General features: G+C 41.2%; 1 protein-coding gene and 1 long non-coding RNA gene across 2 annotated transcripts in view; one reads left to right on the top strand and one right to left on the bottom strand.

Annotated features, from left to right (window-relative positions):
- DARS1 (aspartyl-tRNA synthetase 1) overlaps window positions 1-2,409 on the bottom strand; it is a 40,539-nt gene extending 38,130 nt beyond the window's left edge. The window contains exons 1-2 of the mRNA XM_054070033.1: window positions 2,064-2,409; window positions 469-526 (exon numbers count right to left, since the gene is read on the bottom strand). Coding sequence (XP_053926008.1) covers window positions 469-526; window positions 2,064-2,135 — 130 coding nt within the window. The 5' untranslated portion in view covers window positions 2,136-2,409. The remainder of the gene's footprint in view (window positions 1-468; window positions 527-2,063) is intronic.
- A 208-nt stretch (window positions 2,410-2,617) lies between these two features.
- LOC128852599 (uncharacterized) overlaps window positions 2,618-23,476 on the top strand; it is a 74,186-nt gene continuing 53,327 nt past the window's right edge. The window contains exons 1-2 of the long non-coding RNA XR_008450577.1: window positions 2,618-2,985; window positions 11,680-11,763. This is a non-coding gene — a long non-coding RNA (uncharacterized LOC128852599). The remainder of the gene's footprint in view (window positions 2,986-11,679; window positions 11,764-23,476) is intronic.

The following is a 23,476-nucleotide window of genomic DNA, read 5'->3' as shown; positions in this document are numbered from 1 at the left end:
GATTTTTTTTTCCTTCTATTTCATCAGAATTTTCTGTGTTCCAACTTGTGTCCGTGACCTCCTGTCCAATTACCACACACCTTCAAGAGTCTGGCTTTATCTTCTCTTCACCCTCCCATTAATTAGCTCTAAACATTAACAACATCATCCCACATCTTCCTCTTCTGCAGGCTAAACAAGCCCAGCTCCCTCAGCCTCTCCTCAGAGATCCTGTGTCAAGTCCCCTGAGAAACTTCGTAGTTCTCCACTGTCCTGGCTCCAAAACATCGTCTTCTTAGTACTGGAGAGCCCAAAATCGGACACAGCACTCCAAATGCAGCCTCACAAGTTCCAAATGTATTCAAATCAAGCAAAGAACAGCAGCATGGTCAAAATGAAAAGGTTCGGTCAAAGATTTCTCAAACAAGTACTGCAGATTCGTAATATACGGCTTCTTTTCCCCACCTCTTTTTTTATTTTTTAACTGACCTGGTTTGTCTTGGGATTGTATCATTGAAGATACTCCATATCTTTCCTTCGCATAATCCTAAAACGGAGGTAAGAAACATAAATCAAAGAAGCATACACAGAAAGATGAACAAAATTACTACAGATTTAACTGAGGTAATACAGAACAATTAGCTATAACATCAAAGGCAATAAATTGCATTTCAGACTCTTGGAGATAGAAAAAAGTGAGATAATTACGCCTTGTAAGAATAAAGAATCCCAACAATGGCAAACACGCATTAAGATCATGATTTGCTACACACCAGTTAGTAGGGATACCTCTTGTAGAGAGCCTACTCCTGAAAGGAGTCCTACAGAAGCAGATCCATGACTAAGCATTTCCTTCCAGTATTCAGGCACATTCAATCCTGATCATATGTCATTATGACAGCCAAAGCACGCTAGACTGACTGCTAACAAAACCTGTTAGGTCAGACACATGCAGATGGGGCCTTTTCATCAAAAAGACCACAATTCTAGTTTCCTAATCAAGCCCACACATTTTCAAATTAAAAAAAGCTTAGTTTATTTATTTCATTCTATTCAATATATGAAGTTTATTCTAAATGCTACTTCTGGAGTCTCGGTTTCTTTGCTTTAATGAATCGTTGCCTGTGTATAACTTCACAGAAGCCAGCTGTAATCAAGAATTCCTTACTGCTGATACATTTTCGGCTTTTCAACTTCAAGCAGAAGGGATTTTATAACAAAATGAATGGATACTCGTTATCAATACTTTTTTTTTCTTCTATAAGAAATAGCAGGCTACAATTTTCCTGCCCTGCCCTGTGATTCTCAGGTAAGGACAGAAATCCCTGCCAGACGCACTGGAGCCACTGGTGCTCCTGCAGAAGGGACCCGAGATGGAGCAGCCAAGGGGCTCCTGCAGTGACTGCAACGAGGAGAGGGCACAGGGGCAGGGCTGATCCAGGCCACGTTGGATGGGCTTTGAACAACCTGACCCAGTGAGAGGTTTCCCTGCCCATGGCAGAGGATGGAACTGGATGGGCTTTAAGGTCCTTTCCGACTCAAACCATTCCATGATTCTGTGACAGAGACACCTCAACCAGCCACTACTAGCAGCCACTCAGTCCCACTCCAAACTCTCCTGGAAAGCTCACATTGGTTAATTAACCATTCTCATTTCATTACTAAGGAGGTAATTTCTATCGATTGCGGTTCATATGCACTGAAATTCTAAAATAACACGAGAAACAACACTGCTAACTCCCCTTCACCCTCCATGAAGTGCAACTCATTTTACAATTGTATTCCTAAAGCACAGTTAAAGTCACAATACAGTTGTTATTACACGCGAGCTACTGAATTCAGTTCAATCTGTAGCCAGGCCAGGCTGGGTGAGGCTTTGGGCAGCCCGGCATGGTGGGAGGTGTCCCTGCCCAGAGCAGGCGGGTGGAAATGGACAGGCCTTGAGGTCCCAAACCATTCTGTGACCCTCACGTGTGGCAGAGGGGCTGCGCCGAGGGCAGAGAGAGGGCAGCGCTAGCCCCGGGCCCGGGCCGCCCCCACCCCCGGCCTTCCCCCAGCCCCAGCCCCGCTCTCCCGGGACCCACATCGCCCGCCGGCGGCTCCTCGGTGTCGGCGCGGCGATCCTGGCCCTGCCCGCGGCTGGCGGCGCTCGGCATCCCCGCGGCAGCGCCTCCGGCCCGGCTCCGCTCGGCCCCTCGCGATCACGTTCGGCACCGCTCGGCTGAGCTCGGAACCACTCGGCTCCGCTCGGCCCCCCCGCGATCCCGTTCGGCACCGCTCGGAGCCACTCGGCTGAGCTCGGCCCCTCAAGACTCGGCGACTCGGCTCCGCTCGGGCGCCTCACGGTGCCGTTCGGCTCCACTCGGAACCACTCGGCTCCGCTCGGAGCCACTCGGCTGAGCTCGGCCCCCTCCGGACCCGGACTCGGCTCGGCCACGCTGCTTCCGCCTCGCGCCTCTCGCGAGAGCAGCGCGTCCCGCCCTGTGGCGGGATAGGGGCTGGGGCGGAAGCGAGGGAATCGTTTGGTTGGAAAAGGGCTTTGAGATCATCGAGCCCAACCACACCTGCCCCCCGCTAAACCATATGCCTGAGCACGTCATCTCTCCGTCCTTTAAACACCCGCAGGGGTGGGGACTCAGCCAACCCCCTGCCCGAGAACCCTTTTGGTGAAGGAGTTTCTCTTGATGTCCTACCAGAACCTGCGCTGGTGCGACTTGAGGCGGTCACTTGTCAGTGATTCAGCTCTCACCTGGTTTAAGTTATGCCCTTTTCACCTGTGACTGGTCCTTCAGAAGCCAGAGGTGCAGCCTCCCTGGTGGGACTTGGAATCATAGAGTCGTTACAGCTGGAAAAGACCTCTAGGATCATCCAGTCCGACTGTCAGCCCAACCCCACCACGCCTGCTAAACCATGGCCTGGAGTGCCATGTCTGCACTTTGAACACCTCCAGAGGTGGTGACTGCCGCTCCCCTGGGCAGCCGGTTCCAGTGCTTCACCACTCTTCTGGTAAAGTTTTTTTTCCTAATATCCAATCCAAACCTCCCTTGGCACAACCTGAGTCCATTTCCTCTTGTCCTGTCACTTGGGAGAAGAGCCCAGCACCCACCTCTCTACACCCTCCCTTCAGGCAGTTGTAGAGACCAATAGGGTCTCCCCTCAGCCTCCTTTTCTCCAGGCTAAACAATCCCGGTTCCCTCAGCCGCTCCTCATAACACTTGTGCTCCAGACCCTTCACCAGCTTCGCTGCTCTTCTCTGGATGTGCTCCAGCAATTCAATGTATTTCTTGGGCAGCCTGATCTAGTGGGATGTCCCTGCCCATGACAGGGGGTTGGAACTAAATGGTCTTTAGGTCCATCCAACCCAAACGATTCTATGATTCTTGTAGTGAAGTGCTCCAAACTGAACACGCGATTCGAGGTGCAGCCTCACCAGCACCAAATCCAGACGTACAGTCACTTCCCTGGTCCTGCTGGCTGTGCTGTTTCTAATACAAGCCAGGATACTGTTGGCCTTCTTGGCCACCTGGGCCACTGCTGGCTCACATTCAGCCACTGGTCAACCAACACCCCCAGGACATTTTCAGCCACACAGCTTTCCAGACACTTTCCCAAGCCTGTAGCGCTGCACGGGGTTATTGTGACCCAAGTGCAGGACTAGGTACTTTGCCTTGTTGAACCTCATCAATCCAGCCTGTTCGGATCCCTCTGCAGAGCCTCCCTACACTCAAGCAGATCAACACTTCCTCCCAGCTTAGTGTCATCCATGAACTTAGTGAGGGAGCTCTTGATCCCTTCACCCAGATCACTGATAAAGATATTGAACAGAACTGGACCCAGCACTGAGACCTGTACAACACTGCTTGTGACCAGCCTCCCACTGGATTTAACTCAATTTACCACCAAACAAACCAGGCGTTTTCACGACACTGACACCATCCTGAGGAGTGTTAGTGCCTTTGGCCTGCCCCGGTGCTCAGTTAAAAGCTGCTGGGCTGTCACACTGAGGCTGGGCAGTGGGCACATTGGGCCTTGCTTCACCATCTGGCACATTGCGGCCTGAGGTACTGTGTTGGGCTGTGAGGTAGCTAACTCATGTGGTTGGCTTGGTAGCAAGACCAAAGTGCACTTTTATGGAATCGTAGAATGGTTTGGGTTGGAAGGGACTTTCACAGATCATCCAGTCCACCCTCACTGCAGAAGCAGGGGCATCTTTAACTCGATCAGGTTGCTCAGCCCCATCCAACCTGACCTTGAATGTTTCAAGGGATGGGGCTTCCACTACCTTCCTGTGCAACCTGTGCCAGTGTTTCATCACTCTCACTGTAAAAAATTTCTTCCTTGTATCCAGTCTAAATCTACCTTCCCTTAGTTTAAAACCATTACTCGCATTTTTTCTATCTCACCAGAAAACTTGGCTTGCCAGTGCCAACCCTGATGGCAGTTCAGTCCTCCCTCCCCTTGCTAATGCCTCTGTTTATTATTAGTTACCTAAAACCCAAAGTGGGTCCAGTAGTTTGAGGAGAATGAGCATTAGTGCCAGTCCAGGTGTTTCCCTCCAGCTGGGTGCTGAAATCAGTGCTAGGGTGCTGTGGCCAGGGTTTGCTGCAGGTGCCAGCTTTCAAATGACAGAAATCAGAGTTGCAAGCAGCTGTTCAATCCTATGCCCATAGATTGTTTACTTTGTGCAGGATGAGAAGCAGGAGTTAGCTGTCCTGATTTAAATTGCAGTTTTGAATGTTCACATTTGACTAACTAATCCCTCTTGTGGTATCAATTAGAGTTCTCATTTCCTGTCCTGCAGTTGTTTGTTTTACTGCACTTTGTACTGCATTGGTTCAGCATCTCTTCTCATGGGAATCCCCTCGCAAGGTTCCCCTTCTGCCTCCTGTCTCAGAGAATTCTGCACTTCACCATAAGACCGCATAGCTTCCACAAAAATCCTTTCTTGTCATGCAAAACGCGATTGCAAAGAATTAAGATCCAGTAACAGAGAAAGCAAATCACAGTCAGTTTTCATACCTCCTCACCACAAAAAGCAAACTTCTGATTGCAGGATATCCTGTAGTCCACCCAAACACTAATGTAACGGTAACAAACCACGTGCGTTTCTTGCAGGACGTCGGTTGTGTCTTTTCTGTTACCTGTCACTTAGAACACAAGGCTGAGCAGAACCACTGCTGAACGTTAACTAACAGACAGATGCAAATCTCGTGCCTCACCGCTGAGCAGACAGTACCATCTGTACGACGGAGTGCTCTGTAATTCTTGGCATTACACTGGCTTTGATGTGAAATTCAAGCAAAACAAACCAACCCCGTAACCTTTATTTTTATGCTGTGAGCCTTCCAATAGTGAATAGAATAATGAGTGTTTCCTCTGTGGCAAATAAGCTGAAGGTGATTCTGAAGAAAAAAACCCTTTTAATATAGTGAGAGTGTTAACTGAAAACAAAATATGGCCATTTAAAGGGCACTGTAGGTAATTACTCCATTGCCAAATGTTCAGAAGAAGCCAAAATTCTACAATACAATGAAAATACAAAATTAGGAAGAATTACTGACAATAATGGTTTCATATTTGGTTAAATAAACCCCTCAAAATTATCCATTAAATTTGAGGCTGCAGCAATAATCTATTTTGCTGAATCCACCTCACTGAATTTATTACAAATCTTCTGTTAAGAAAACAAAATCCTACGTGTGGGTGATGTAGCTCATCTGCTGCACCTTCTGTTTCACCACACTGTTATTGGAAATCATGTAATTGGGGCAGTACCTGCAGTGAACCTTGGAGTGATAAGTAGGAGCAAAGCCGGTGCTGGGCCCGGGTGGGAGGCGGAGGGGCTGGGGGACCTGCTAGGGCAGCCAGCACTGTCCCCTGGGCCTTCGTCGAGGATTACCAAATGGGAATGACATCACCTGCAGCCAATCAGGGGGCCCCGGGGGTACGGCTGGATGGAAGCCATATTCCACTTAAGTAACAAGACATGACATACTATGTGCTAATGCTAAATAATTTATCCCTCAGGCATATAGTGAATTGCAAACCCAAGCTGAGGCCTGGTCAACAGTTTGTGCTTTAAATTAAAACTGGCTTTTCCGTCTTAGAGGGAGGGAAGGGTTTGTCAACCATTGTGATCAAAAGCAAAATGCAGAAATGTGGGAGGTCTTGTCGTCTCTTCTCTTCTCTTCTCTTCTCTTCTCTTCTCTTCTCTTCTCTTCTCTTCTCTTCTCTTCTCTCAAAACACTTTTTAGTGATTTTGGGGACGTGCTCCACATATCTCTGTTAACATACAGAAAAATCTCAGAGCATGTTTTAAGTCACTGCGAATGATGATATCCAATATATCCTTCAAACTTGCGCATTAGCACCTTTAATATACTAAACTGAAGCTGTTCCAAAATTTGGTCATATCTGTATTCATGTTAGAAATGTTATATGGGTGTTTCCATAGCAGGGTCGTAAATGTGTCTCATTAGGAATCCAGAGGTGTTTGCTTCTGCCTCGGCTGACGATCACTCGCAGTCATGCTCTCTGCTGGCTAGTTTGAGCTAGCAGTGCACAGATGATATGATATTAACAACAGCATTTTGTTGCCTGCTGTTGGGTACTGGAACCTGTAGCATAGCCTTTCCAACTCAGTGGTCCAGCTAAGCTTGGCCAAACCTTTGATATACTTCTGTTGAAGTAGAGTGATGATTTTACTTAAGAGCCGGGTGCCACGGTATGCTAAACAACGCTTCCACCGAAACCATGAGAGGTAGTAGCTGGCACCTTCCATAATCTATCCTGAAGTAGCAATTTACAAAAATGATGGCTCAAATATACTTTCATCTTTCAGCATGCTGATCAAGAAATGAACACTTAAAATACACACTGTGTTGGTGGGAAGGAGATCGGGATTGCCTTTAATTTACTTTTGGATAAGAAATTAAAAGGGCCTCTGGCCTGTGGAATAAGTGAGAATATATTTACCTAGTCTCTTAGTGTTTGGTGAGTAAAACGTGGAGAGCATGAAGTGGTATAGAGTTAAAAGGAGCATGTGGAAGGAAATACAAAACAAATTGGTAGTGTCTCTGAAAGGTCTTCAGGGAGTTCAGCTTTATTGCCACAATAGTACACTTTCCAGTATGCAATTACTCGTTGTCATGGAAAGGGATTTTGAAGATTTCTCTTATTTTGGATGCTGCAAAGCATGTTTAATTTAAGTAAGAGATTGCAGTTGATTTTTCCTTTCCATATTTGTTTACTTATCTAGGTTCTTGTATGATTGTCAGGCCAGTGTCCAAGTTTCCTTTAGATAACAAAAAGGGGAAAAAATGCCACTGCAAAAAAGTGCTGCAGCAGCTAAAAAAATTATATATATATATATTTTAAGTTGTGTAAGTTCATAGTGTGCAGTTTATGATAGGGAAGGCTCTTCTATTAATAATTTTCAACCTTGGCAAAAATGCATTTTTGTAATTGATCATTCTTTTTTTGCTCAAACATTTGTACAATGCATAACAAAGCCTTTGCATCTAAATTCAAGTAGGAACAGAATTTGGCAAATCTAATTCCTTCCTGGATTTTCGCAGCTCTACTTCCTTTAGGAAGTTTTTAGTCAATGGGAAACAAAGGCTTATTGAAAGGATTAAAGTTACGACTATTCCCTTTGTTTTAGGGCTTCAGTCATGGTTTTCCTCTAGTAAACAACATTTGCGATTAATAAAACTTCTAAAAAACAGGAACTTTGGGGAAGTACGTGCTTATGATAAGCAGCAGGATTTCTTTTAACAGAACTCTATACAAAGGTGTAGTCTTTTTAAGTTAGGACAATGATAACAATTGAGTTTCTGGAAGCATTTTAAAAGTGTTCCTTCTGATAAACACAAGACAACATGCTCTACAGTCAGGGATGAGCAATACATTTAAATAGGATATATCTTGTCAACAGTTTATTGTGTCCCAAAATGATTTTAAATAGCTGCAAACAACTCACATTTCATATCATGCATAAACCTAGTAATCATGTCTTACACAATGAAATATCTATGCCCACTGGACATACAGTACTGCATATATTTATGAACTATTACCCATAAATTTTTTATTGTTTCCTTTATATGATGCTTGAAAAAGGCATTTGGATGGCAGTTATCTGTGCATGAATAAGAACACATGGAATATTTAATCTTTATAATTTATCTTTTACTGGTTTTATGTCATGAAATATCTTATGAATATTATCATGTTTATGTCAGCTATATTTTTCTTACTTGCTGTATCTGTTTACTCACAAGGAATTATCTCCTGTCAGAGGTAAACTGAGGGAAATGTGGCTTTGTTGATGGCCCTCCCTGGAGGGCACTGTGGAGCTTGGGAATGCATGGGACTGACTCTTGAAGGAGATATTTCTTGAACAGCTCTACTATTGTTCTCACCCAAGTGTCCAGTCCTTTTTCTGGGGTGGTTCACGTCCAAAGGGTGGGGAAAACAGCAATCTGGAGAATAAAGGGACTGCAGTTCTGAGTGGCGCCTCCAGTGCAAGCGTATTGTTGGTTCTTACGTGCCATTTCTCCTTTACAAAAAGCATCTGAAGCAGTTGTCCTTCCGGTAATTTTTACACTGTCATCTCACGTGTAGGCAGATTTTATTTATTTTTTTTTTTGAGTAAACAAAAATATCTTTGCTAAACTCTAACTCAGAGTCAACTTCTGGTGAAGTTATAAACCTTTAGAAACAGAAGGTTTTAATAGGAACCGTGACTTGCACTTCTTTTCAGCGGCAGGAACAGTGCTTTGTTATCAGTAAAATGTGAGTCAGGCACCACGGTAAATCTGATCTTTGAGATCATCAAGAGTAAATGTTCTCTGTTGCTGTCTGAAAAAAAAACCAAGAAATAGAGGCGAGTCATCTAAATGATTAAATGTGACACGGAGGATGTTAAGTACTATTTTTCATGCATTTTCCTACAGCAATCATGAATTATTTTGTAAACAAAGTGTGTTCTTGATTAAAGGTGCTACAGTAGACGTTCTGCATGTACACATTGAATCAGACTGTGGAGATAGTCACATAGAAATTTGTAGGTTAGTGTAAATGGACAGACTGATTCCTAGAGGAAATAAGCGTTAGCATGAGAACAACAGCTGAACTAAAATCCCATAAGCCAGGAAGAACAGCTACACAATTACACTAACAGGTGGTTGGTTTCAAAACAAATTTCAAGGTCTGACAGCTCTGTGCACCTGCTTTGGGCTGATTTCTTCTAAGGACTTGGATTTGGCATGAACCATTGATAAAAACCATAATTCTTTGTGTTTGAGAAAAGTCATCATTACCATAAAGTGATGATAAACTACTAAAGCTTGCTAAAAGTAGTACTTAGCCAAAAGCTAATATGGGTCATTCTGCACTGTGTCATTACAGCCCAAGCTTTTCTGTACCAGAGAGCTGCAGGCAAACACCGTTAGGATCACACCACTCCTGTAAACTGAGATAATTCCATCTCACTAGAGTGGTGCAATTTGTGTTAGGTATGACTTTAGGCTTTGCTTTCACCATCATAAGCAAAATCAAATTTTATTTGATAGGGGACTTCGACAAAGATATTCAGCAAATTCTATTCTAAAGGTAGTACTTTCTTGTAAATTGCTTTTAATTGTTGGCCTTTCATTGGGGGACATTTCTCTTTGCTTATATGTACTCTCAGTTTATAGGCTTTTTTCCTGGGTTTTGGACAAAAGGAGGATGGTTATTTTAATTTTGAGGTAAAAAATGAAAGCATGCCTTTGTCATTTAAATGTCTGTACTGGTGGTCCTTTATGGATGGCTCCCACATGTCAGCAAGATATATTATAAATCTGCAATTGATCAGAACAGATTGATAAATGTAGCGTTTTGGGCTGAAGTTAGTTAGCTTCTACAGAATTGAAATGAGATTTTCAGAATGGTCTAAATACGTAGAAATTCAGGTTCTTTTAATTTTCAGGTAGCGGGATTACATGCAGTTGCAAGTTGATCTTGTCTGTAATATCTGGACCTTGACTTTGAACACTTCACTTTGCAAACCTAACATGTCATGGTTTTATGTGATGCAATACTGAGTTCTGGAAATGTGTTCTCTATGATGGTCAGGATTGTGGGGAGTGCATACAGAACTGCTAGTTTTGTGCTTTGTCTCACTGTGCGGGTTCCCCTTCTACATTTTGTTGGTTTTTATAAGACAGAATATGGTGAGTATAGGTTTAACAGCCGGTACAAGAGAAACAGATAACAAAGTGATTAACCTGGCATATCCCATTTCCTTTTTACAAATGAAAATGCAAATCTACGTGATAACAGGTTTTTGTTTTAACTGCCCTTCATTCAGAATGACTAAATACATTACCTGACAGCAGGATGGCTTTTTTTTCTGAAGATTCTGTTTCTCAGACCTTGATAGATTGCTTCTTTTTTTTTGGATTATTGAGAATATGCCTATTAATTCTGCTTGGCTGCTGTATGTGATTTAACTCTGTGACCGTCAACATCTGCCTGTTAGTTTTTCATATTTCTGTAGGTTCGTTACAGATACTGTGATCTGTCGACTTGAACTCATCTAACTGGAAAATAAGATATGAAAGATACTAGGTCACACAAAAATGTGCACTCAATCTTCTGTATAAGTTACCTAGGTTTGCAGTGGTTTTGCCTTTGTCGTAGTCGTTAAGCTAATAAAGACTGAGGTGCCATTTTTTTTAGTTGTCAGCTTAAGACAGACACTAGCACAAAGCCAAAACCTCTGCTGCCTTCCTTGAAGAAGAAGAGCTAGCAAAGCGGAGCATTAGGTTCAAGAACTTGGTGCAAGGTGTCGTTGCTTGAATGATCAAGCTAAATAAAAAAAGACAAGATCCCGTGGATGTAGAATCTGAGGATCTGCAGATAACCCTGATGGTTATCTAGCAGCAAGCTGGGGACAATAGTCTTTTCTATCAGTGAGTTAGCAGAGGCTGCCGGTCCACAGTACTGTCTGAAAGGTTAGTCTCTGTGGTAACCTGCATTTACACCTAATTCAGTGCAACATGACGCCACACCCTCGGGCTGGACTACTATAAATGACCCTCTGTCCATTTCAGACGAAGTCATTCAGTTTAGTGAAGTTTAATCTAACCTGGTTGACATTACTTGAAACACAATGGGAAGCCTCCGGTGAGCAGACAGTATAGATAAGAGTTGGTGGTTTCCAGTGAAGTGGAGCTGGTGAACAATTGAGAAAGAGCCAGTGGGCAGTGCTTTGTATGGTACAGCTGTTTGCAAAGCCACATTTGTCTGTTGTGTTAATCATTTTGAGATCTGCATCTTGGCTTTTCTGCTCTTGGAAGCTACCACTTTGCACATTGCATTGCTGTGACTAAGTATCCAATATGAAGGGGGCTTAGAATTGTGTTGTGTTTTAAGATATTGGTAGAATTCAACCTGCTGTGGAGTGATGTTTTGTCACTTTCTTAGGATGTGGCTTTAAGCTTTTCAGAAGGTCAGGACATCTCAGGACTTAGCTTTGAATACTTTTCTCAGAGACCTGACTGTTGAGAAGTGCCCAGATTTTAAATTGAAAGATTTGACCCACTTTGGAGAGGAAGAAGAACAAATAGAGCTGGAAGTGGGAAGGTCACCTTTAATAGCACATGAACTACTTCTTAACAAGCTTTACAATTGCTTTGTTTCTTCCTCTCCTAGTGCTGTAAACATGACTCCAAAGGAAGAAAACAACTCAAGGAAGCTACGTGGGCTTTTGAGAGAGCACAGAAGCCAGCTGGACTGGTTTGTATTAAACACAGCATTTTCTAGTAGTTGTAATGGATTGATTTCTCCACATTTCTGAGTAGCTACACATCACATATAACCGGTACAGTGAAGCAAGTGAGGGCATTCTCATACAGAAAGCTCACTTTTTAATGCATAGTAATAGGCTGAGTTCTATTTGTAGTCTTCCTAAATCCCTGGAAAATAGACAGCTGCTTAATCCAAAGTTGAATAGAAGAGGAAGATTTTAGTACATCTTTTTTTCACCTAGATACTGGGCTTTCTGCTACAAGAGACCCTTTAATTTTTCTTGGTTTGGGCACAATCACTAGAGCAAGCACATTTGTCAGTGAATTTATAAATCTGTGGATTTATTATGCAAAATTCTGAGCCTCATGCTTAGGAGGCTACAGTCTTTAGAGGGAATGTTGAATTGCCAATGATTTGTAATATTTTATATTTGATATATAATGACAAATACTGTCAAATTATAGGTTGAGCTTGCTACTGAGAACTAGCTTGTAGAGATCAAGTCTAAGTTTGTGACTTTTAAAAAAGGTGTTGGGACTTGTAGGTATGTTTGATGAATGCAGGTGGTATATCTGTGCCTGCAATTTGAAGTAACCATCATGTATTTTCAGAGTACCTATTACCAAGTTCACTGTAAGGTAGTGTGGCCTCCATGATTTTTGTCCCTCCTTTCCTAATTGTGCACAAGGAGAAGGATGAGTTGCTCAAAGAACATGCAGTGCCTCTGTTGTCCAGGGTGGTCTGCGCTAGGTGCAGTGCATAGTGGGAACACGATATTTTGTGGCTCCCTGATCGCTTTCTTTTTCCTTTCATTCCTCCACTGGGCAGCCTGTGTTGGTCCTCACCTAGTGTATTAAATCTTGCTTGCAGACAAACATGGTCATTTGGTACCTGTCAAAGACCAGCATTAGGGGCAGGTATTTCTCTGTCACCGTGTTCTGCCTCTTGCCACAGTATTTTGCTGCCTCCCATTTGAATTCCAAGAGACATCTCTGATGTAAATCAAAGGATGTTATCGTTTCCTGTTATGTCTTCAAAAGCCTGATTCTTCTTGTGTACACTAACTCCCATTTGTAAATAGTAGCTCTGTCTCTGTGGTTGGTTAGGTTATTGAACTACATTTCTCATTCTGCACTTCGTATTTTCAGAAGAGCAGCCTGTGGCTCTTTACATTAGGAATGAAGGGAAAGTTTTGCTGGAATATGTTTTGCAAGCTGAAGTGTTTCTGACAGTAAAAAAAAAAAAATTCTCATCTCTATTAAAGGCTTGGATAGGGAAATTTGAATTCGGAGGTGACATCAACTGAAGTTTATGTCATATGTATGTCCAGTATGAACAAAAGGGAATGGACAGCAAAATTGAGCAGGTAGGAAGAAGGTGAATGGAGATTTTGCAAAGGGGCTACAAAAAAGAAAATATTTTGTGTAATCATTGTAGCAAACAATAATAATAATAACAGAGACGTAATTGCAGCAATAAAAAAAAAGGATTAAAGAAACATAGTTATACTTGCTGAGCTGCTTGAGCTAGAGTTGCCTTTGCATCATCTGCTGTCTTGTACTTTGAAACTGAGGTACATTAAAGAACAAAAATGAGAAAAATGCCTAATAAACTAGTTTTTACTTTGAATGTTCAAGCTGTGAAATGCCTTTGTTTCATGTATTTATTTGTTTGTGATGTTATCTACAAGTGGTGACTGATTTCTTCCTGTACGATATCCATTCACTACAACTGAAGAGGGATGGGACACTCAGCCTTTGTCTTTGGAGTGAGAAAATAAGTTGTGTATGCAAAGAAAACAGAGTATCTGTGTTATTGCTGTGTCTGTCCTAGTGTTTCCATAACAAAGTCTCAGCCTTTATAAGTTATAAATATCATTTAAGTTTTCTAGAGTAGGTTGACTAAAATTTAAGGTATGCTCTAGTGATAAAAGTTAAAGCTGTAAACTCAGGTAATGTAGAATAGTAAAGGAAAATAATCTCATTTTAACTTGCTCTGTAGGTGGTAGTGCTCTACAGAATCACTGAGCCAATACTTGCTCTCTAATTGTCCTTCATTTTCATGTGTGGAGAAGCTGTTAGTGCAGGATATAAATTGTGTTTGTACTAAATTTCTGCAGCTAACTGGTAAGGAATCACATTTTTAATTTGTTGCATAGAGCTCCTCAGACACTTTGACAACTTCAGACAATAAAACCTAAAACAAGGTTTCCGGAATTGCTCATGTCTTCTCAGATACCGTGTTGCTATTTCAAAGAGTCATAGAATGGTTTGGGTTGGAAGCGACCTTGAAGGTCATCCAGTTCCAACCCCCTGCCATGGGCAGGGACACCTCCCACCAGACCAGGCTGCTCAAGACCCCTCCAACCTGGCCTTGAACACTTCTAGGGAGGGGGCATCCACAACTTCCTTGGGCAACCTGTGCCAGTGCCTCTGATGATCTTTGTGGCCTCCTCTGGACTTATTCCAATGGGTTCAGCTTATTTTAAAGGCTTTTTGGTTGATTCCATCTCCAGGACGCATTTTCTGCACAATATACTGCTTCAAGCTCAAGGATTTGTAATTAGTATAGGGTAACCCGATTGATAAGGCTGTTCACCTGAAGTATCACAGTTCGACTTAAGAGACAGTTCACTGCAGCAAGAATAGTTGTCTTCACTACAGTTAACAAAAAGTGATTTTTACCTGTTGTGCTTGTTTGATTCAAGTGAAGCCATGACCACAGACCTTGTAGCTTTATTTTAGTCTGCTTTGTTTGTCACGAACCACTTTTGTGCTTCGGTGGTTAATTGTAGGTTTGCATTGGAAGAGTATTGGTTCTGGTGCATTGTCTCAAAAGTATTGCCCTTAAACTGAACAGGAACCAGCCTGGAATCGTTGGAAATCCTATTGCTTCCAGTAAGCTTGAGAAGGCTCATAAAAATACGACAGGAGCTCTGACAAGAGAAATGGAGATATCTGATTACGAACAGGAAGACAAAACTTTCTGTCCAGAGTGAGTGATTAAGCTTCATGTCTCCCTTTCCAAAACCATCTCCAAAAAAGGTCAGATTTATCCCTAGGATTTGCTTTAGCTGTTAAAACCAGTGTTTTAATTTTCTGTTATTTTCCATTGAATAGCAAAAAATGTGTATGATGCATTTATAAATGATTCTTCTTTTTTTCTTCATTGTCATCTTTTCCTAGTCTGAGTTTCTGAGTGAGGTGTCCCTCCTCTTTTTTCTCCTGTGTCTCTTTCTAGCAGTTCCTCTCTTGATTTCCTGCTTCTCAGGAATGCTATCAGGCAAAAGTTCTCTCTCAGTGGTACAAAGTCACGTAGATTATAGTTCTTTAAGAACTATTATTTAAGATTTTTTCTTCCCTTCATAGTCTTTATATGTTTTAGGCAGCTTGGAGAGATATTGCATTAAATATATGCATCATTAGTGAAGAACTGTGTGTGTAAGACTGAAAGCAGAATTGGCTTAAAGTCTGCTTCAAAAGGAAATTGAGTAGGATCCTGCAATCCTGACCCGTTTCCCTTTCCAACGGCAATGAGCTGAATCAGAAGGGAACTAATGAATTCAAGTCGATTTCCTTCAGTGCGCCAAAGCCCTTTAAATACATACTGAAGAAGGGAAATGAAGTAGGATTAGTCCATTTCCTTTTGAAGCCAGCTGTGTGTTCACAGTGCAAGTACTGGAACATTATTTCACTTGCCACTTTCTGGCTCTGGGCCAAACTCTCGTATCATCTTGAATTGATGCAAGATCCGAAAATACATAGCAAAACATGTATTGCCTCTGGACATGAGTAAGAAATTGGTGTCTGTATGGCAAATTGGCTTGTGTTGTTATTTTTCAGTTCTTTACCTGTTTGGCAAGGGATCACCTAATTATTTTTTTTCATAAGCTTTGCCATGGCCATAAGCAGTTCTGAGGCCTTATATTCCATTTTAGATTGACTTCAAATACAAGTATAAATTCTTAATGTAGTTGTTGTTTCTTTAATGCTGTTAAGTTGTGGTTTTGAGGGAGAAGAGTCCCACATGTTTCATCTTATACAAAGTGTGGTTGGGAGGGGGAGGATGATTGAGCAGTTATATAATACTGAAATTTGTGTATGTGTGACTCACACAAGTTCTTACTATTGTTCTGCCTGTATGTAGCATCTTTCTTGCTAGAAGGTCTCAAAACATTTTGTAAATAATGCGGTGACTACCTAGCACATGAAACTCTCAGAGACTGAAACATCCTTTTTCTCCAAACGGACAAGACTGTTTTCATTTAGTGTTGCAGAACTGTGGCCACCACACAGCTGAACGATTCTGGTCCTTTGTGTAGGAAGTAAGCAAAAGATAAGAAAAAGACAGGCAGAATCTTATCCGCAGTACTATACCCGCAAAGTACAGTGGAACAAAAAGTGGCTGCAACCTCGTAAGTACTGCGCCATTGGGAAGAATTGGAACATTTAGGCTGAGAGCTTTCTTCTACAGAGCTGTTGGATCTCTGTGTCTCACAGTCTTTCTTGCAATGTGTCCACAGACGCTACCCCTGGTTTTATCTGTTGCAGGACATCTGCCATGTTTTCCATGTTTTTTCCATGCCACTGTGGTTTTTGCCTATTTAATTACAGCATGTTTCTGAAGGCACAAACTAAGCGGACAGGTGTGGTAACCTGCTGGCGTGAACAAGGCCAAATCAGGCATTTACTGGTAGGGCAGTGTCAGTTGGAGGTTATATGTTTTTCACAGTTCGTGTCACTGTAGCTCTGCTGGCAGAATTTGTAGTGTAGTCCTGACTCCAGGGATCAGTGGATGAAGGTTCTTGGCTGCCCTTAAAGTAGATGCACACTAACCAAATTAGGTATTTGTAGATTAGGACTGGGACTTCAGCCTTGGTCTAGAAGTGAGAGGAGAGTTGGAGGAATACCCAGAGCACCAGAGCAATATTAGATTCTGTCAGGCTGAATACACTGCAGCTTCTCTCCGAGGTTCACGTTTGCTTGCAGGTTGAGTGAGCTGCTGAGTTGGTACCAGAACTGACAGAAGGCAAATAACATAAGAAACCTTCATATTAAAAACATGCTAATGGTAAATCTAAGAAATCTAGCAATAAATATAAAGAAACTTGCTTCTTATTCTGACTACTGTTTTTTAACTAATAACACTGTCTGCAGTAGACAGTGGAGGATTGTGATTGTGGAGCTGAGCTCAAACCACAAAATCTGAATCTGTATGGGCCTGCCTTTTGAGAAGATTAGTCAGTCCAAAACTAAATCTGTGGATAAAGCAGTGATCTCTCTTCGGGCTGTGGAAAAATCAAAGGAATTTCTTAGATTGCTGTTCTTTGTTCTCAGGGAAGCACAGTGAAAGGAGAGAAAATAAGAAAGGCTATGCTTGCATTCCTAAAGAGGCCTTTTAAAAAAAAAACACCACTCAGGCAACAGAGAGTCAGGTAGGAAAAGATGAATGGCCTTGAGAATTTACATGCAAAACTGCCCTTACGGGAGGGCTACAGGAAAGCTTTACAGATCTCCATAAGCACTATTAACTCAGCCAAGAGCTAACAGAAAATTGTCAGTATTCTGCAAAGCCCAATGAACAGTCCCGAACACATGCATGCGGATTAGACATGCATGACTTCTGAGGGCCCTGAGATGGAAGAGGATGCACCCGATCGGGACAGTGGGGAGAAAACAAACAGAAAGTGCCGATAATTCAGTACTCCCTAACCCTCTACTCTGGAGATGTTCCCTTTTGTATCTGACACAACAGACGTAGAAATTAGGCCACAGCATCACTGGAGCAGACGGGCACGCTCTGTCTGTGCAGCAGCAGCATGTGCTTCTTTTCAGGGAGTTGCCTGGTAACGGAATGCTGTCCGCCTGAGTAACTGCAGGAGCCCATTGAAACCCACCGATGGGCAGAGGGAAGGAGAGAAAGGGAGAAAGAAAGGAGGAGGGGGAGAGTGAGCTCACCAGTTGAGAAATTTCTGGCAGCAAAGCGAGGACACTAAGAATGAAAGAGGGAAAACAAACTGGGAAAGAGGAGGAAAACTCATGCTAGACAAAAGTAATTCTCTCCAGAGATATCTAATTTTATTTCATACGTGTCAGAGAGGGATCTAATTTCATTCATTTTATAGAACATGTGAGGATGCTTACACCCAAAGAATATATGATTTCTTGTATGGAGGTTCTGCGTGCTTCTGAAAAGCAAAAACTGCTTGTGGAAAGCTGAACACACATACATGACCTTCCTGTAGGTAAAGAGAGGCATCACCCAATGCAACTACTTCCCTTGTATTGCACTCCGGGTGACTGGGCTTTCAGGCCACTAAACTCTGCTGCTATTAGCCCAGCAGGACAGGACATGTGAGCTCCTATAATGACGTCATTAAATGCTGTGCTGGGGACTGAATGTATTATAGTGCCCAACAATTAGATTGCATCGTTGTGCCAAATGACTAATTTCTATTAGTGTGGGAATTAGTTAAATATCACTTCATCTGGGATTTTAAAGAACCTGAGGGAGTCAAGTGTTTAACTCTCAGTGAATTTCAATTGCATATCTCCCAGGGAAAATTAATGAGCTGAGTCCTAAGAAGCCTTTCTGTTTCCAAAGGAGCTTGAAGTTATTGTTTGTTGTCCAAGTCTCTTTCTCCCTTCATTTATAGGTATGGAGTATTCATTTTTACATGCAGAAGTATTTATCATTAGTTTCAGTTATTAACAGTTTGGAAATTTGGAGTCCTTGCTCTTACAGAACAAACTTTCAAAAGATTCCAACTAAACTCTACTGTCAGAGTTGTGAAGTAAATAGTTGTGAAGATGGACGTCTTGACCACTTTAAGAATTAGCAGCCCACTAAACTAAATGGTTAATTCTCTCAGAAGTCAAGATCAGACTCAGGAAACAAGCACTGAAGCAGCCTTCACTGGAGGCCATTGCACTATGCTTTCTTAGTAAGAACTCAAACCCTGGAGAAAATACTGGAATTAGTTAAATATCCAAACAGGAAATGCTCTATTAAATCTGACCAATATTCTGTCTGACATGAAGCCAATTTTTGACAGTTACCAGAAGCACAGGAAAGTACATTATGAATAATTTTGAAAAGGATGGCCTGTAAAGAGATTCTCTGTCAAACTGTAATCTGTTGAGGGCAGGGTTATTTTTTTAAGTGTAAAGGTTAAAGAAAATATTCGTCAGTATGATTGGTCATTTTAAGAACTGCAGAAGAACTGCAAGTCCCTACAGACAAATGCATCTGTTATAAGTTTGAATTATTTTTCTACAGCGCACAAATTCTATGGTGCTCTGCTCACACAAAGTTGTTCAATTGTCTCTGGTTTTCCTCTAGGTATGTCTAGGAATCCAGCTAGTAGTATGAAAGTGCTTAATGTATTCAAATTAATTGTACAGTCATTATTGTGACTGATGAGCTATTAAGGACTGAATATACCCTCCAAGAATATCAATGTGCTGTTATACTCTCCTGTTGTGTGAAGGCTGCTGTTCTTTTGAATTTCAGGAATGATACTAACAGGCTCAGGTGGAAACAGCATGGATCTTCACTCAATTACATGATTGGATGATGTTTTATGTTGTGAGCAGAGATTAGGAAAATATCTTTGCAAAAAGTACTCAGAGAACTGTGAATAATATTTCCATTTTATCTGAAAAAATCTGTTCTATGAGGTAGCAGGCCCAGACAGTTACACTTTTTTTTTCATCATGAGGCATGAAAAGAAGCTATAATAAAATAAAACATAGATAAGGGAAAAAATTTTGTTTCCTTTTGAAACCAGAATGTAAATACTGGGGTTTGTTGACTTTTAACAACTGTTGTGATCTTTTTAGAAGCAAATTAGAACGTCTGGGGAGAATTAACTATGCAGGTAATGGGTGGTTGTGACAGCTACAGCTGCAGCTTGTAGGGCACTGAAAGATGCAAGTCTTTTGGGATTAAACATCCTGTGTGCTGTCCCTATGACATTAATACTTTAATTCAAAAGTGCAGTCTTCTGGGGTATTTTTTAGATCTGATGTTGCTGCTGCCATCAAGCATATCATTCCTATTATTCTCAGTTCACTGGGTTGTGCAAGAAACAGTTTTTCTCCCAAAGCCCAGGAAATGAGCCATGTTGATTGTTCATCAGAGAATACAACTGAAGTTTAGCTTTGTGTTTGACTGCAAGAGGATTTGCTGTAATTAAGAACTGCGTATCCATTCTGTGTCTGAAACTGGGATCAGAAATTCCCAGGTTTTCCAGGATATGTGATTACTTCAGCTATTCTGATACAATAAGACTGGTCTCAGTCTTTGCATTCCTCTTATCAGATTTGCCATACTCTACAATACAATAAACGCCCACACAAAAAACAATGTTAAAATAAGGTTAAGGTGAGGACATATGCTTAAAAAGGAAGGAAGTTCTGAAATACTGTTTTCATTAAAATCTTCACTCAGCAAGCAGAATGTTATCAAAAGATGAACGGTCTGTGGCTGAGGACTGAAAGTATCCTAAAATTTTTACTGCTGTGGTATGATCTGTATGGTACAAAATGATTTTGCGGTGATCCAGCTTGATAACCCAATCCTCTATCAAAATGAATGAGAATTTATTGCAGTAGATTAGTTGCAATACTAACTGCTATATATTTTTATGCATTAGTAGTTTTTGTCTTTGATGCCTAGAGACGACGTTCAAAGCTGAGAGCCTATGTTCAATTCTGAAGTTCTCCACCTTTTACAAACCTCCTCTGATTATCCTGTTGCACATTTTGAACTCTGAAATGCCACTGAGTGCCTGATTTAAAGGCTGTACTCTCAGTTGTTAGTGTAACTTCTACAGACCCACGCTGAGCTATTTAGTGTTGTCCTGACATAGATTTTCAAGCACATTTGCTCAATTTCACTCAGACATCACCAAAAAAAAGCCTTTGTTACAAATCTCGTTAATTTTGATAAAGTTTCTATAGATTCCACAAATATGATTTAACATGTAGATTTTTTTCTGCTTTGATTCCCTTGCTTTCAATTTGGCATGGTATCATTCCTGCGTATCATTTAAAGTCACCTAGACTGATTTGAAGAATTCCATGCTGAGATTACTTTACTGGAAAGCCACAGTGTATTTGAATTTCTATACCATGTCCCAGTGGAAAAATATTGTCAGAAGTGTAAATAATAATTTTTTTTTCTATGATAGTTGCTATAATGAGACAGAATCTTTCAATTAATTTACTATAATTAGCCAGTAACTATAATGTAATGATAAAATGGATATAATGGTAATAAATATATGTCACAAAAAAGCTACAGGCTGCTAATTCCAATAATGAGGTTGTACAGAAGTACTGGGAGAAAACTATAGTGACCATATCAGCTTCAAAAAGTCACAGCTTTTGCAAATGTTCTGTGCCTTCAAATGAAGAGTAAGCAAAAATATGTCGTGTTTATTGAGCTCTGTGGACAAGGTAGGAGGAGCTGTGATTTTTGTTTCAGAAGGTTCACACGTACAGGAGACACACTATTAGCTGTATTGAAACAATTTCTGAGGAGTTTCTTGCTCCTGTCACTCTTGCATGGTTTTATTCTGGAACAAAAATGTATGTACATAGAGGATTTGGATTTTTTAATTTTTAAAGTAATTATTCAAACATATATATTATTTGTATGAGCAAGTTCAGGCAGGGTGTTACCTTTTATCAAGATGCTATTCCATTATAGAATGGAGAAGAGAAGGCTCTGGAGGGACCTTCCAGCATCTGAAGGGGCTACGAGAAAGCTGTGGAGAGCCTTTATACAAGGGCATGGAGTGATAGGACAAGGGGGAATGGCTTCAAATTTCAGGGGGGAAGATTTAGATTAGACATGAGGAAGAGATACTTCACAACGAGAGTGGTGAGACACTGGCACAGGGTGCCCAGGGAAGTTGTGGCTTCCCCATCCCTGAGAGTGTTCAAGGCCAGGTTGGACGAGGCTTTGAGCAGCCTGGTGTGGCGGGAGATTGGAACCATGGCAGGGGGTTTGGAACTGAGCAGGCTTTAAGGTCCCTTCCAACCCAAACCATTCCATGATACAATGTGCAGTTTTTTTACTACAAGTTGTAATGTAAAGCTATGGTAGAAGGCTTTATTCAGTTTAAAAATTCTATAGAAAAAGCTGAGATTGTATTTGTGCTTCTAATCATGTAAACAATACTGCTGCTATGAGGAGCTCTGCATTTTTCCTCATTTCACTGCTGATTTTTTTTTCTGTTTGTTTCTGTTTCTTTCTCTTCCCACCACTATTTTTATTTTTTTTCTGCCTCCTGTTATACAGTAAAATCAGTGAAGATAATACTGAGCATCATAGTGAGCATTTTAGTTATCTTAACTTGGGGTATGTTTCTTCAAATTAACACAACTAACTGTCAAGCCATGATAGCTATCAGATTAAGAACAAGTTTGATTTCATTTATTCTGTATATAGGTACTGATCCTTTGTTGTCTAAGTTGTCATAGCTGATGGCTTATTGAACTGTGATATATTACTCCAGCTGGGGAGTGGCCAGTGTAGGAATATCAATGGATAAATGGTTCAGTTTTAATTTCATTCCCCCCACCCCAGCCCTGGATTTTCCCCCATTTTAGTCTCCTATGTTTTCTGCTGGGTTTTTTTCCAGCTGCATGGTTGTTTAGGAAACAAACATAGTTTTTATAGTGTAGTTTAGAATAATGCATGTTTTCACATTTAGTTTGGTATAAAATTTACATATGTTTGGCGGTGCTGTGTCAAATGGGAGTAAATCCTAAGAAGGTGCCCCTTACTTAACCCAGTGTCTTGTGTTATCCAGAGAATAACTTCAAAGCTGATTATTTTACCAAGAGGCACCACACAGGGCAACCCTTTGATTTGCTTTTTTATTGCTCACAACCCCTGATAATACAAATTAAAATAAAATTTCTCTAAGACCTCTTCTTTATATTTTTAGTTGCCCCAATAAAAGAGATCACCTTCACATTTTTGGGTGTGCTGTAAAGTGCTTTTCTGTTGAGCTGTTGTGATTGCCATTTGCACATTCCTTAGTTTAAAGGAAAAAAGAAAGCTTTATAACATGGAGCCTGTATTACACAGCCCTGTCATTGTGTTTAGCGTTATTCAGTACTGCAGCTGTTTATTCCCTCTTTTTTTTCTTTTCTGAAAACAATTTAAGATGATTTTGGTTAAAGTAAAATCATGTTCCTGTTATTCACCTATGTTGTAAAAATCCTACTGCATTTCAAAGTGTCATCAGTTCAGCAAATGTTTGAAATTGTATTGAGAATTTAATAGATATGAGCAGATGGGTCCCCAGTTTCAATCCCTGTTGTGAAAGACGTGTACTGCCGAGAACCTGCCTTTAAATAACGACTATACCATATGTTGTTGTAAAGAGACACAGTAAGGTTTGGCAAACTGTTTAAAAAAATGCTTTCTGTCATTCAACCTCTTATTTTAAGATCACCCAAATTATCTCAAAGCATGGTACAAGTAATTTAAATCAAACACTTTAGTACCGTTGATCAGCATTTAACCTGGTGCGTACTAACCAGCTATGTGGGATGCTGAGAAAGACACAGAAAATTGCTGGTGCTATATCAGATTGTAAGTTGGCAAATCATTTAACTGAGCTGTCCTGAAGTTTTGTTTGATATGTGAGAACATAGCCATCTCACACTGTTTTTATTATGAA

This window comes from Cuculus canorus, chromosome 6 (genome assembly GCF_017976375.1).
Source record: "Cuculus canorus isolate bCucCan1 chromosome 6, bCucCan1.pri, whole genome shotgun sequence".
NCBI lineage: Eukaryota > Metazoa > Chordata > Aves > Cuculiformes > Cuculidae > Cuculus > Cuculus canorus.
Note: the sequence above shows the minus strand (reverse complement) of the source record. Positions and strands in the feature narration are given on the sequence as shown.